Source organism: Dryas octopetala, chromosome 3 (genome assembly GCF_963921425.1).
Source record: "Dryas octopetala chromosome 3, drDryOcto1.1, whole genome shotgun sequence".
NCBI lineage: Eukaryota > Viridiplantae > Streptophyta > Magnoliopsida > Rosales > Rosaceae > Dryas > Dryas octopetala.
The window spans coordinates 14,802,759-14,818,688 of record NC_141368.1 but is presented as its reverse complement, the minus strand read 5'-3'; the positions used below and the strand labels follow the sequence as shown (position 1 = coordinate 14,818,688).

The window sequence follows — 15,930 nt, the reverse complement described above, 5'->3', positions numbered from 1 at the left end:
TATTTTGACAAACCCATAACAACACCGAGAAACACCTCTCTCATACCACACTTGAAATTGGTAGGTTTGTACAAATTAATGATAATGCTAGAAACTTTAATTTGATTTTTTAATTAAAATTAAAATTTTTTGTTTTTTAAGTTTTAAGGAAATTGAAAAAAAAAAAATTTAAGAGGTTTTAGTAATATGTGTGGGCATGTTGAGTGTAAGTGCCATTAGTTACTTATTTTTTATATAATAAATTACTCTCAAGGACAAAAAATTCAAGACTTTTAATTAGAAATCCAGCTAAAAAAATTTAATCTAAAGGTCATTCGTTATGCGTGCGCGCGTTCAAAGGGAGAAAAAGGCTATCGAGTGCTCAACAAGAATGCCAGGGACTCGGCAAATGCATATGCATCTTCCATTTGCATTTGAAAATTTAGGTTGCAGATACAGGTTGCATATGCAAATGTTAAATTGCAAATGCAGGCTACATTTGTAGCTGCTGAGTGTTAGGCAAGAATTGCAGAGTTCTTGGGAAGAACCGTCGAGCGCTCTGTAAGAATTTTGTTTTGGAAGTTAAGTATTAGGTCAGATGAATTGTGAGTTAATACTTTTTTTTTCTCTCTTTTTGGCCTTATACGTAAAGTACCCTTTTTTACATATTAGAAAGAGGAATTGAATTTTGAACATTTTTTTTATTAAGGGGAAAGGGAATCAAATTTTTTATTTTTTATTTTATCAAAAAGGGAATCAAATTTGGGTGTATAGTGAGTAATTCTATGTCTCTTCCAACGGGTTACTCCAACAATTGTGAACCTCTTTCAATATTGAAAGATCGAAAAACAATTAAACTAACTAGTTGGTGTGAAAGTGCTATTTTTAAAAGTAACAAGTTAATTTTACTTTGTACTCCTCAAATATACGCCAAGTTTACTTTCTACCCCTCAAATATACACCAATTTTACTTGGTACCTAGCCCCTTTAGGACATAAGGAGAAAATATGAAGAGCACCGAAAACCGGTTCACTTCCACTCTTGGACTGGTTTGGGATTGGCACTTTTAGTTATTTATTTTTGTACAATTGGGGCTCAAATGCCCAAACAACCAACAAAGAGGCTTAACCAAGAACAGACAGCCCTAGCGTCCGAGACCTAGGAACATATGCAAAATCTTCGATTACAAGGCATCCAATACACACAACCAATAACTAGGTTTTAAGTGGGGCTTTTAGCCTTTTAAATCTTGAAAAAAAAAATGATTTTTCCGTTTGTTTGTTTGTTTTTTGTTTTTTTGTTTTTTTGGAGAATGAGGGCTTTTAACTCTTGTTAAGAGCACTCACCCTGTACTAGAGTTAAGGATTCTACAAGCAGCGGCTGCCATCTGAATTCTGAGGGTTTGGCATTTTGGCTTGGATGCCAAAGAGAGAAATTACTAGGATTTTTTTCTTTTTTTTGGGTACTACCATTCTCCAGAGTTACTAATGCCCAAAATCAAATTCTTAAATTGTTTTTTAGAACCCAGAAATGAAATCCAATACCAATTAAATTCATCATAAGAGGCTGAGGGGCAGTCAGAATTTCTTTTCTGAAAAAATGGATTGCAATTTTCTCTATTTTGTTTTAGTGCTGAGTGGGGGGATCTCATGCTTCTTACTTCTTAGTGTGTGGGAAGTTGAGATAAGATGCCCACCTTGGCACCTTAGAGAAGCAAAATACTGGCAAAAGAAAATTGATTTATTGAATCTTTTGTTTCAACACTTTATCATCAACCAACCAAAATACTGTTTAAGAATTTGTTTATGGGTTGTCTAACAAATCTGAATTAGCTTTCCAATTGTTGCATCACTTGCGTTTGACCTTGATCATTTTAGTTTTATTCTGCATGATTGCAATTCCTTTTTAGGTAGCCAAGATTCAACTTTCTTATTGCTGTTCAACTTTACAAGTAAAGACCAATGGATCAAAGTGGAATATTTAGCTCCGGTAAACTTTTGTCTTCTCTTGTTTTAATTATGCCTATACTCCTGCACTATGCTCAGTGTCTCATTTTGCTCCTTGAATTACGCCCCACGTTTTAAATTGTCCCATTTCGTTAAGTATGTCATCTTTCCAGTTAGTCATAGCACCCATCAAAATTTTGTCACATAAGTGCCACGTTAGCTTGACTAACGAGAAAGATGACAGACTTGGTATATATAAAATATGACAATTTAAAACACACACAGAATATTATTTAAGGGTAAACTGGGTCAAAATGATCAAGTTTGGAAAGTGAAGTGAAACACATAGCATAGTTCAGAGGTCATTAGCATAACTAAGCCTTTTCTTTTTAATCTGTACAGCAAGGTCTTGCCCTGCTTACCTATAATGGAAATTTTGGGCATACACTAAATCCAGCTTCTTTTGCATATCTGTTGTAAAACTCATGAACATCATCTAGTGTTTGAGCTCTTCATTTACTGGAGGAATGTACATGCCATCAGTGGAATTTGTCTTTGGAGAATCTACTGCCAGCCTTGATGAATGGGTTCGTTTTGCAATTACAAAGGGAGTTGAAGTGCTTCATTTTCATTTATTTTGCTGCATCCCAGAGACAATAATATTCATTTTCATTGGTTATTTTCAGAATTGAAAGCCTCAAATCTAGAGTGTTAGTCTACACCTAATAAAAGGAAAACTACTTGTCAAACGAATTGGTGGAAATTGATTTGATAGAACGGTTCAACGGTATCCCCATAACCCATAGAATTAGAATGTGGGAGGCCTCTCAATCTTTCTGTTTTGGCAACCCATGACAGCACTGAGAAACACTTCTCTCATACCACACTTGAAATTGATAGGATTCTTGGCCAAAAAAAAAAGAAATTGATAGGAATCAAATTTCTAACAATATCTAATCCATGTGTTAAATGTCTAACCATTCTCCCACGCCACAATTCTATACCATCTGTGAAACTCCGACAGATTCATACTCATCCATTTTTCACCTGAATTCTTTTCAAACATCCAAAAACACATACAAGTGTTTACAACAATTGACAAGGCTACCAAGAAGATAAAAAATCATAAAATAACCACATTTGGAAAAAATTGGCAAGTCAAAATTGATAAAAGCAAACTCAAACTTCATTGTTCCAACATGGCTGATGAAGGAGACATTTTTCTTAAGGCTTCAGGCACTGTCTGCCCACATTGTTCAAGAATCTTAATCAATGGTACAGCAAGCTTTGCATCTTCTTTGGTGAAAAAGCTATGCAATACGCCATTCACAGTGTACCGGGCCATCCTTGTGAGGATATGAATGTAACTGTCAATTGAGAGAATAAAATCGGGTATAATGACACATTCATATTCACCTAAATCAGTTGTACCAACTTCGTCTATGTCAATCATGGAGACTGTAGGCCTTGCCCTGCCCTTGGATTCCACACTGAAAAGAAGACAAAGACAAACAATGAGTTGTATGCACAAAAAGTGTATGAACATTTAAAGAGTAAATTTCTGCTACAAGAAAGCAATACTCTTCTTTTTTTCTTTTTCTTTTTTAAGAATAATCATTGATTTAATGCTTGATAAATTTTCAATTCTTTTAGTTTATTTTAACCAGTAAACTACTTTTCCGAGAAGGGAATATCCTGCAGTTCCAATCATTTTTTTTTCTTTTGGTACTTCAGTTCCAATCAACTTTGAATTCTTTAAATGATATCATAAGAACATGTAAAGCGACATTGTACCTACACTCCACCTTACAGTCCAATGTAAACTAACTTGGCCCAAAAATTAATGGCTAGAAACTCAATTAGATTGAACAAGTTGCCTTTAGTTGAAACCCTAAAGTTAGAAAATAAGCAAGTCCAAACCAATGCTCCATGACAAAATGAAATAGAAGTCATGACATGAGAGGCATTTATAACTAAAATAAAGAGTATGAATGTCTACCTTTTCCCAACTTCTGAAAAAACTGAGTCACTTGAGATGGTATAACCCTTGAATTTTAGTGCAGTAACAAGTTTATGATATTTGCTATCCTTCCCTACTATATATAGAACCTTGGAAGCCTGAGGGCGGGGTTGATTGCCACAAGCCTGATCCAGAATTAGGATTGCCTGCAAAAGTATCTGACAGTCAGTATTGTTGAAAATGCTACTTGTAGTATATGTTCCCAAGAATACTCTGTCTGTGTGTGTGTGTGTGTGTGTGTGAGAAAGAGAGAGAGAGAGAGAATAGATTGCACAGTAAGAGAGGCCTAAAGATATCACAGCATCACAAACCATAAAATCAATCCCGACTAAGGTAAGTTTTAAAATCTAACTATCATCACCATCCAATCCCGTATTAACAACATATATCTGTAAACCATATTGACAATTTACTTTATATAAGATTTTTTCCATGCTACTTAAGCCAATATCTTACAGTCTTACTTCTTTTGATGACGATAAGAATAGGCATTGAGGCTTACAGCTCACGTTATCTCAAGAGTCTCTCTTACCAATGATACCTTTTTGTTTTAACAGAAAAATTAAACAAATTACGAAAGGATTTTGCTTTCTGGAATTACAGTTAAGCCTACTATAAATTTAACATCACATGTGTAAAGTAGGTGTTTGAGAAAAGTATATACATACCTTCGATAGTTTTTCTTTCAACAGACACATGTTTACAGACTGAATGATGCATGCACTTTTACTGGTGACAGAAACATTTAGAGATAATCTATGGACTGATCCCATCAGAAGATTATGCACCACTGGTACACAGGCATGTCTAAAGCAATCGTTGAAAACAACTGTACGGGTTTTTCCAGATATAGATTTCCGTATGGAATTTACTTTATCAACATAACCATGCTTATAAAAAGATTCCAGTCCGTCAACAACCTGTTCAAGTGAGAGAACAACACATCACATCTTTTCTTGGAAAAAGAAAAATGAAAATAGCATGCTTGGTAACACTTGGGTAGACTGATGATTGATGAAATATATTGAACCGACAGCTTTCATTAGTCTAACAAATACTAGCCTACGTTTTACATCGAACTGATAAAAGCATACAGCTATAGGTCTCATGTGAGCTTAGAAAAATTTATACACTTAATGTCCATGCACTAAAACATTAAATAAAAATCACAAAAAGCTCTTGGAATCAAATCTGTGAAACTTTATGTAACAGCAACGGGATAATGCAATTATACCAATAGTAAATCATTATCTCTGATTTTTAAAATTCAATAAAAGTAATCAGAGATGTAACAGGAAACGTAAGAAATGGGAATATAACACAAATAAATGTGAACTCAATATTGCATAATAAGTAAAAAAAAGGCTCAATTACAATTTACTCCTACGAACTATAGGGGTGATTTCAAGATGGTCCACAAACAAAAAAATCTTTCAAACGCATCTACCAACTCTCGGAAATCATGCAACGTTAGTATTTCCGTCAACTTTTCCGTTAAGTGCCAGCATGGAGTGCCACATGGATTTTTTTAATGACGTGGAGTGCCACGTGGAGATAAAAATAATAAAAAAAATTACAAAAACATTTTATAATATTAAAAACTAAAAAAAATTTAAAAAACAAAAGAAAAAAAGTTCCCTCACCTCCCATCCCTCCCACGCCAAAAAAAAAGAAAACAATTAAATATTCTTTTCTTCTTCTTCCACCTATAGCAACCCCAGGGCCACCGATTTCTTCCTCCCTCCTCCTTCTTTTTCTTCAGCCACTCACACACATACCCACCACCCACCCACCCTCTCACACTCTCTGCATATCACACCCACACCCACTCGAGCCACTCCCCTTCCCCCTCCCCCTCAACAGTACCACAAAGAACGGCCCCAAACCCTCAGAACCATTTGCAACAAAAGTTCTCTTTTGTATGAATTGCCACCACCCAACCCACCGAGAACAACTCCACCAAGGTTCTATAACCTGATCCGTGACCACCCACATCCAAAACCACCACCGACACCGCCAAAACTACCGAGCACAAGTCAGAACCAAAACGCCAACTCTATCCACTAACAACAACATTTTAGGGTTTTCTAATTTCTATTGTTGAATGTATATCGTTTTATCACAAGTGGGTTTTCCTTCCATTGGGTTTTTGGTTCCATATTAAAATTGAACAAGAACACAAAAATAGAGAGAGATAGAACAATGAAATTGTTCAAAATATGTCCAAATTGTTCAAACCTAAACTCAAATAAAAACCCAGAGAACAATGAAAGAAAGGAAGAGATAGAGAGAGAGAGAGAGAGAGAGAGAGGAGGGGAGGCGTTGGCATGGTCGACCTCCACATCGACCGCGACGGATTCGGCTATGGTGGCGCTGCCAAGCTTCGCAACAGATATGAACAACCTCATTAGGAACTGGAGGTCGGCAAGGCCGTCTCTCTCTCTCTCTTCCCCTCTTTCATTGTTCTCATCTCAACAGATATGAACAACCTCCAATCTGGAGGTCGGCGACTCGGCAATGGTGCGAAGACAGAGAGATGAGGAAGGACAGAGGGAAAGGGAGAGAAAGAGAGAGAGAGAGGAAGAGAAAGGAGGGAAAGAGATAGAGGGAGAGAAAAGGTGGCTGTGTGGGGGAAGAAGAAGGAGGAGGAGAAAGGTGTGGCTGTATGGGGGAAGAAGGAGATTTTTTTTTCTGGCAGATGCACGGGAAAAGGATGGGATTGGGAGGTGGGGAAAGTTTGTAGTTTTTGATTTTTTCTATTTTAGTTTTAGGTTTTAATATTATAAAATATTTTTAATAATGTTTTTATTATTTTTTTGTTCATATGGTAAACATGTGGCAGCCACATCATTAAAAAACGTGAGTCAACAAAGCCACATGGGCAACTAACGGTTCTATTGATGGTTTCCGTCATTTTTCATGTTTTCTCTTAATTGATGGATGCGTTTGAAATTTTTTTTAATTAATGGACCATCCTGAAATCACCCTTATAGTTTATAGGGGTAAATTGTAATTGAGCCTAAAAAAAAATAATGGAGATGTACCAGCAAGGAAACCCCTGATAGATCAATGGCCTTCAAGGAAAGAAGCTCCAAAAGTCTCTCAGGTGTTGCAATCATAAACTCAGGCTCCGAACTCTTCAGCCTATTAACAAAACCAAATTTCAATCAGAAAACAAATCAAGGAGAAATGGTATATGAGAAGTTAAATAGATCTAGCATGCACAATAAAGGAACAGAATCAACAATTTATAAAGCATATGGTTCTATATACATACAGAAAAACAAAAATGCTCGTGTGCATGCAAACACATGGAGAAGCATCATGGTGCACAGGCATATGTGGCCACACAACACATACACATGGGCAAACAGGCACACCCACATGCAAAAGACGAGAACACAAACGTGCGCACACACAGAGAACAGAGAGAGAGAGAGAGAGAGAGAGAGAGAGAGAGAGAGAGAGAGAGAGAGAGAGTAAAAAACATTTAGGAGACATGAAAGTTAACAATTAATATTAAAGTAGTATGTAGGATATACAAATGAACAATTCTCTTAATACTCAAGATTTAATTTTTCCAAAATAAATATAAATATAACGGTTATAAAAGTTCCACATAAAACCCAGACGTATCCAAATGGTCTATAGCTCACATAAGAACCAGTTTCATTATTATTTGAGTTGCCTTCAAGGGCCCTGAAGAACTGGGTACTGACTGGTAACAGTTTTGCAAGTATTCATTTCAAACTTCAATCGGATCGGTTCATAATGGGGTTTGGAGCAAAATGGTTACAGTTTTTTTATTGGACCAGACTGATGAATGGTTATCTCAGGAAGTAACCAAGTAAGTCCAGCCACACTATTATTGAATGTATTGTCTCAAACTTTTCCATATCATATAGGTGCAATAATGCCCATGAAAAGAATTGCAATATTCTGACTAAGCTAATTATTCATTTAGGATAGTAATAAGGCCACATCCTATAAAATGTGGGTCGAATATGCAACAAATATCACCAAAATGGAATTATCCTTAGGCGCCTATTTTAAAAGATCATAGTCGACATTTACCCTTGAATCTGGTGATCTAGGGAAGCACCAGGGTGTATACTCACTGTATGTATTCCAAGAACCTTCAAAGGTTTGCACACCGAACGTACCTGCTCATAATATTAAAAAACAACATCAAACAACCACATTAATCACTTAATGAGGATAAATGCATGTGAGTTGTTTTCCTTGTATTGATGGATTAGAACTCCAAAAGTTGTGATTCCATGTGAAAGGAATCATAGCGATGTGTATTATATCATGTTTAAATTGATTTTTTCATGCCCCCTTTTCAATGTGTCATTTGTATGGAGCCTCTACTGGACCTTAAGGTGTTGGGACTTTCAAACTAAGCTTTGAAATTTCAACCAACGATTGTTTAAGAGGCATTATTTAAAGAGGTTCAACAGAAGTAACAGTCAAGACAGATCATTTCTAAGATGCTATATTAGACAAACCTTAGAGGCTTTCTCCTGGGATGGTACAAGGAACAAAAGAAATGGGCTGGTGACTGATAGACCTTCTTCATCCTTTCTAGAAATTGAATCAGCAGCACTGGAAACCATCCATGCAATTTGCTCTATTGTAGAAGAAGTTCCACTTGTCTCTAATATATCCTTTCCGGCTGAATAACATTTCCAAAACTCAACTCCCCAAGAACTAACAAATAAAGGCTTGCCCTCCTCATTATTGTAGGTACCATCACGACGCAATGAATCTTCGATTGCATTTAAGCACTGAATAAGATACTTAGATGGACAATCCGAGTTTTCGGAGACCTGTCTCTGATTCCCATAGACACCACCATTCCCATTCAGTTGAGTGTCTGTTCTTCCAAGGTCAATTCGGCTTCTCTGTGCCACGCTATTAATAGATGTCAGTGATGTCTTCTGCCCATTCTTCATACTTGTTACCTTCAAATTCAAACTTGCTACCTTTTCACTATTTCTAAAAGTTTCTTTACTTTTTTCCTTCGAGAACACCTTCTCATCCTTATGTGGAAGCATGGCTTTCTTGGTTACTTTTCTTTCAAAATCTTTTGTACCACTCCTGTCGTTGAAGGGATCATCAAGGGTAGGAAGACTAAAGCACATACCCTGTAATGTCATGAGAGATAAAACTGTGCTTAGATACTCAGCAACCAGGCATTGAAACATAAATGCTTCCCAGAAAATTCCTAAAATTTAGGGAAATGAAAAGAAATCGCCTATCCTCAGATATCACATGTAAAGTAGCAACACAAGAACAACTTAGGAAGCCACTCGGTTGGAATGACAAAGATCAATAAATTCACAAATTATCAATTATTTTGCTCCACACATGTAACAAACACTCCGATGAAGATAACAAAAAGAACAAAATATGGGTTTAAGATATTCAAAAACACATACCCAAAAACATAGAATAAGAACCCACAATTTAATTTCCCATATACTTCAATGTAATCTAAAAAACATGAAAAGATAAAATGCAAAGACCCAATCTTCCACATGCAACAGTTTCCAACCAAGAACACCAATTTTTCATTTTTTTTTTTTTTGGAATAACATACAATCAAATATAAGAGACCTTGTGAACCCAAGAACGAAAAAAAAACAGGCAAACTACGTAGGATGTGAATGAAGTACCTGGCATTTTCGGCGTTTACCAGAGTGGCGGCGCTTCTTGGCGGCGATAATGGCGGCAACGCGAGCAGAAACTGTAGCGGTAGAACGGTCCTTCCTTTGGATTTTCTTTCTCTGGACCTTGTTCTGTTTTCTCCTTACTGAATCGTCACCTTTCGCCATTGTAACGGCTCAGAGAGAGAGAGAGAGAGAGAGAGAGAGAGAGAGAGAGGTTGCTCTTCACTTCTACTGAGGTCGGCGGTTTATAGTTTGTGCTTCGAGCGAGACTACTGTTCAGTTTGGGGTAAGGGTGCTTTGGTTATTTTGAAATTACAATGGAAAATTAGGCGTCTGCTGGACTGATGGTATAGGAGCAAGGGTTCTCGGCCTGGGACTACAATTGGGGTGACCTAAGAGCAAGCCCAATGGTGAGGTTCGAGTGCATGAACCATGAGGCGCAACTATTGCTTGCAAGTTGCTTGGGTTGCATTACAAAGTTCACCTTAGGTTTTTATATGGCTTTTGTACTCAAATACCAAATGGATTATAGGGAGTGTAGTCTTATACCACCCAAATTTAACATGTGCCAATGTGACACATGTTATTTATTTTTTGTTAATTTTTCTATTAACTTGAAGGGTAATATTGTCAATTTATATTATAAACTATCTAAAAAACAAAACAAAAATTCATATACACTTTAAAAAAAAAAAAACCCAACCAACCCACCCTCACCCTCGACGCCGACCCATCCAGGACGATGTCGGCCTCCCTTCCTCTCCTTCCCTCTCTCTTCTTAATTATACTTAAGGGCAAACTAGGAAGTTTGAGAAAAAGTTAATGATTTTAACAGAAAAATTGATTGTGGTGTCACATTGGCACATGTTAATACTTCAGGTGGTAAATCGATAAGAAAAAAAGTTTGGGTGGTATGAGAGCACACCCCTTATAGTCCAGGTGCTTTTTGAGTAACAAAGCCTTTTTTTTATTAATGTTTTAATTAAGAAAATAAGCTCTGACGCTAGATTTGGAAACCAGTCGAATTTTTGCGGGTTCGGATCGTTAAGTCAAAAGGTGAAAAAAATGCCATTACAAATATTACACAAAAAATAACGGGTGAACACGACACGACCTGTTTCACCCATTAAGAAAAACAATACATTTTTTCAATAAAAATTTTAAATTAAATCTAGAGCAAATTTCATTTTGCACCTCTGAGGTTTGCTCAGATTATCAAGTTGCTCTTTCAAGTTTCAAATTTGGCAATTTGAAACCCAAGGTTTGAAATCAAAGACAATTTGGCCCCTCAGTTAATCTGACTAACAGTTAGACGTTAAATATTGCTTATGTAGAACATGTGGAACCCATATGGTTAATGTTGATAGTTAATTGTTTCAAATAAATTTAATTGTTGACTTTTTAATACAGGATTCAGTATCTTCGGCCATCAATTATACAAGAAAGCAGCACTACCATCACAGCCCAGGAAGCCAATAAGATCAACCACATGATCTTTTGCCTTTTATGTGCTCTTGCAAGATGAACGTTTTCGAAATTGCCCTTATGATAGTTGCAGACATTAATTGTGGGTCTCACATGTGCCACATAAGCATTTAACATAAGAGTCAAACTTACTGAGGGACTACATTGTCTTTGATTTTAAATCTTGGGTTTTAAATTACCAAAATTGAAACCTGAGTGAGCAACTTGACAATCTGAGCAAATCACAAGGTGGCAAAGTAAAATTTGCTCTAAATCTATTATATTACATAAGTAAATACATTTTATTACATAAATATATAGTTTAAAAAAAAATGGACAAATTGTCACTGTCAAACAGTGGTAATTAGTAATAATCTTTTTTACGTTATAAAAACTAGGCAAGAGTGCTTATATTCCCACCTCTATCCTATTTTCCCACTAACCTTATTTTTACACCCACCATTAAATTTGAAAAAAATAAAGTATAAAAATTTTTTTCCCACTTCCCATTATTCCTATAATACTAGCTATTTGATGATATACGTATACCAACTCATTAAACACCCACCTACTAAAAACTCTTCTTTTCCCCCCCCCCCCCCCCCTTAACTATCATCCTACCCACCCATCTTTTTTTTCATAATTTTTTTTTTTTTTTCATAAACCCTAATTCTACTATGTTACCAAAACTTAAAATCGATGATACTATTTGGTTGATGCTCATACATATATCTATTAAAATGTATGATTTTTCTCTACCCTAAACCCTTATTATTTATTTATTTATTTATTATATAGTTTTAGATCAAGAATTCATTATATTTTAATGTTTATTTTGATTTAGAAATTGAATATTAATTTTAGGGATTTAATTTTGAATTTAGAAATGAGTTACAGGATGGGTATAAGATTCTTTGCTATTTGAAAAAAGATGGGTGAGTGGAATGATACTTAAGAACAGTGAGAATAGTGTTTAGTAAGTAGGTGTTTGAGTTGGTATATCAAAAAATATCATAAGAATAATAGAAGTTAATTGGAAAAAGTGTTTTTATATTTTTTTTTTTCGAATTTAATGGTGGGTGCTTGTAAAAACAAAGTCGAAGGGGAATGGGACAGGGGTGGAAATATAATATACAAAATTTCATAAGAAAAACTGCTACAATTGTTTACGCAATAATAGAGTGGAGTTAAAACCAATTCTTTCTCTTTTGACAATTGTCTTTCATTTTACTTTTTTTTTTAGTTTAAATATTTTACTTTTATTTATTTTATCATTTTTCTGTTTTTATTTTATTATTATACCACTATGATAATTTTATTTAGTTCATTGTATAATGCATTTTTTTTAGATAAAACAGTGGTTACATCATAAATTTATTTTGCTTAAAATATATTAAAATTGTGAACAACAAATGCAAAAATTTATGAAATAATACGATGATAATAATAATAATAATCAAAATAAGTAGTAGTTTCAGTTCACAATTAAAATTAAGATAATTGATTGATGCCTAGTAGAAATTCTCATACAAATATGATTTTTGTTTCACACAAAAGATTTTTTCTTATGGTCACATTTATATGTAGGGATACATTTAGGTAAGAATTGGATGATGATTAGCACATCTTTAAAATGAATGAAAAAAAGTATTTAAAGTATTAATTATTTGTGGGCTTATGATTTTAAAATAACTATAAATAATGTCTCAACAACTTTGCAATAATATAAAACTGAGATATTGGGTGAAACTATGATTATACCTACTGAGATGGATGAGATGGATGAGTTGGATGAGTTGATTATTCCTACGTTAGTAAGCCTGATGTTAAGGATTTTGTGCTTTGTCGTCTAAGAAAGAATGATAGGTATGAGAAGAAGATTAAGAAACCAAATTAACAAGAGAAAGCTTACATGGAATGATGGTCAAGAATCGACAGAAAAGAAGAAATTAAGAAAATCTGCCAATCCCAGCAACGTTAATGAGAATCATGAGGAACAAGGCAGTGGTAATTGTGAGCAAATTCTTGTGAATGATGACCATCAATTCCATGTTACCAAATTACCAATCGATCAGTATACTTCTGTGGATGATTATGACATCTCCTTTGCTTATTTTCAGTCCGATGAGTTTAGGAGATTATCGGAGGACGACTACTTGGTCGATGTTCATGAGAATCTTGGGGAACATGGTCTTGTACATGGTGATCATCAACTTCATGACCAATCGATCAATAATATTTCTGTGGATGATATTTATGACATCTACTCTGCTTATTTGTACTTTCAGTCTAATGAATTCAAGGGTGACAACTTGGTCGATGTTGATGAGAATCTTGGGGAACAGGGTCTTGTGCATGATGATCATCAACTCCATGACCAATTGATCAATAATATATATTTCTGTGGTTGATTATGATATCTCATCTGCTACTGCGTACTTTGAGCCTGATGAGTTTAAGAGATTATTGGAGGACGACATAGTCAATGTTGATCAATTGATCAATGATATTTCTGTGGATGATGATGGTATTGCATTTCCTTCTTCTGCATACTTTGAGTCCGATGAATTTAAGAAACTATTGGTTGACCACAATTCCACAACTGGGTAGAGTACGTTGATCATATATCATCATCATTGTCGACACTTTCAGAGCTTCATCAACTCCCTTGCTCAATGATCGAGTGCAACGTATAACACTTACTTTGGTGCCTAATTTGCTCTGCATGTAGAATTGGGTTATCTTTTCAGCTTGTTCATGCATGTTGTTGTTTTCAAATTATTATTTCATTAGTTCAAGTCATTGTTTCTTACGCATTTTTTAAATTTATAGCTTATATATCAGTGGAATTAATCTGACTTGTATAGTATTGCATATGTTATTTAATGCAAATTCACTACAAATTCAATTCTGTTTATATATAGGTTTTGTAAATTGTTGCTCCTAGCTAGCTGTGGAGTCAATGTGACTTGTATTAATTTGATGGTACTATTGCATTTTTATTTCAAAGCAAATTTAATGAAAACTCCTTTTTAATAGCTCAAGGAATCAAATAGTGGTACTGGTAGCCAGCAAAACCTATTGAATTATTATTCATGATATTTAGCAATTACATGGAGAAACTGATATAGAAGCAAGGATATAAGCTAGCTTTAGTTCCAGTAGTTTTTGGTGATCAAAATTTGTTAATGTACACATTAAGTGAGAGTACTAGCTATATATGTATCCTTGGAAGAATTGCATAATTTGCTCTTATCTAATGAAACTGCTACAAACCAGTCATATTTAATTAGTTCCAAACTGCAATGGAGCCAATATATGCTAATCCTAAACAGATGCTGAACTCTACCAATATGGTAGATCTAATGGCCGAGGCAGAGGCTCATTAATTTGTGCAGTTGCAGGCATTTATAGTATCCAGAAAACATAATTTGATTGTAAATGACATGTGCACTGCCCCTGCTATGCGTACATGCAGCTACCATAACCTGCAAGGCAGCGCAATAAATTTTATGATAAGACTATAATCCACAAACAAAGAAAAGAAGTATAAAAAAAAGGCTTACATAAAAGGCTACGTTCTCTTCTAGATAATTTGGCAACATAAGATGTCAAACTATAAATTTGGATTACACATTTAACTACAAGTCAATCTAATTAATGATTTAGATTTACAGTTAAACAACAGCAATTAAAAAAAAAAAAAAGTATTTTCATATATATATATATATATAAATCAAAATCAACATTGTATTAATTTTAAAAAGTCATGATCTATTACTTGGGTTAGTCTCAGTAATGAGAGAGCAGAGCCTCTGAAGTCACAATTCGAGATGTTGAGGCCCATAGTTTTGTAGTAAAGATTCATGACCACTGAGGCATGGTTGATGGGAGTGATGGGGTAATAGCATGAACCACCTTCCTGTATCAGCTCACAGTCCTTCAGTTGGCCGCAGATGAACTGTATGTTTGCAGCCAGCTCTGCATCACTTGCTGAAGGCTTGGCCACACACCAAGTACTTTTCTCCTGAAACACATCCTGAGAAATATTTGAGAGTTAATTAATTTATGATCCATTGTTTCAATCAAGATGTCATGTGAATGACTTGGATGGTTAGTCTTGAATATTAACTTACATGCCCATTAACATGCTTCAAGGGTCCTCCTACGCAGGTTTGAAACAAGAGTATCACAAATTAGAGGTGCCAATTAATTGCATAGTCCCACCGAGTCCTGGTCAAAATTTATATAATTGTACACACACATGATACGTGTACGAGTCATGACATTGATAATTAAGCATGATATGATGTGCTTATTTTTTTAGTTAGTAGTTGTCTAATATAATATGAGAGTATTTTGTGGTTATGGATTTAAAACCTCTAATCTTTATTTTTCACTTTTTTATTAGTTTGTTGGGTGAAAGATAAAGTTGCTTTTATTGAGAAAATTTTAGGTACTATAGCAAAACCTACCCCTTTGTAATATGGAATCAACCAAAAGTATCTGTCAGATTCTAGTTGGTAAAAGAGGACTCAGCTTAGTTGTTGATGAGAATATGGTAGAAATTTGAAGACAAATATCCTAACTACATGCATGGGGATCATTCCAATAGTTTTTTAGTTTCATTTCTTTTAAATCTTGGTGGTAAAAGAAACAGCTACAGATAATACCCAATAGAAAAAAAAAATCATGCATGAAAACGCTCATTATATAATCCATCTAAGAAGTACAAATGTGCAACATGAACTGGCCAGCTGAGACTGATGAAGTTACCTGCTATGTGGATTGACAAGAGCACAAGTAAGACAATGAAAAGGAATGAAGTACTTGAAGATTGAGCCAT

The 15,930-nt window shown here is 34.9% G+C and overlaps 2 protein-coding genes across 2 annotated transcripts; both read right to left on the bottom strand.

Moving 5' to 3' along the window:
* Window positions 1-2,950: 2,950 nt before the first annotated feature.
* On the bottom strand, window positions 2,951-9,846 carry LOC147291238 (P-loop containing nucleoside triphosphate hydrolases superfamily protein). The gene is made up of 7 exons (XM_086237673.1): window positions 9,627-9,846; window positions 8,457-9,095; window positions 8,020-8,108; window positions 6,990-7,089; window positions 4,614-4,865; window positions 3,925-4,091; window positions 2,951-3,415 (listed from the first exon to the last, which is right to left on the bottom strand). The coding sequence occupies exons 1-7, from the start codon at window positions 9,783-9,785 to the stop codon at window positions 3,112-3,114; spliced, it is 1,710 nt and encodes a 569-aa protein (XP_086093799.1). The 5' UTR covers window positions 9,786-9,846; the 3' UTR covers window positions 2,951-3,111.
* Window positions 9,847-14,725: 4,879 nt separating this feature from the next.
* LOC147291237 (glucan endo-1,3-beta-D-glucosidase-like) lies at window positions 14,726-15,930 on the bottom strand. Its single transcript, XM_086235901.1, has 4 exons — window positions 15,861-15,930; window positions 15,221-15,249; window positions 14,866-15,123; window positions 14,726-14,737 (listed from the first exon to the last, which is right to left on the bottom strand). Exons 1-4 carry the CDS (start codon window positions 15,928-15,930, stop codon window positions 14,726-14,728), a joined length of 369 nt encoding a protein of 122 aa, XP_086092027.1.

Coding starts and splice junctions, on each gene's coding strand:
- LOC147291238 (XM_086237673.1), bottom strand. CDS start 9,785: ATGGCGAAAGGTGACGATTCAGTAAGGAGAAAACAGAACAAGGTCCAG. Junction 8,109..8,456: donor CCCAGGAGAAAGCCTCTAAG/GTTTGTCTAATA, acceptor TATTATGAGCAG/GTACGTTCGGTGTGCAAACC. Junction 3,416..3,924: donor TTTTCAGAAGTTGGGAAAAG/GTAGACATTCAT, acceptor TCTTCTTTTCAG/TGTGGAATCCAAGGGCAGGG.
- LOC147291237 (XM_086235901.1), bottom strand. CDS start 15,930: ATGGCTCAATCTTCAAGTACTTCATTCCTTTTCATTGTCTTACTTGTG. Junction 15,250..15,860: donor CTTGTCAATCCACATAGCAG/GTAACTTCATCA, acceptor AAACCTGCGTAG/GAGGACCCTTGAAGCATGTT. Junction 15,124..15,220: donor TGAAGCATGTTAATGGGCAT/GTAAGTTAATAT, acceptor AATATTTCTCAG/GATGTGTTTCAGGAGAAAAG.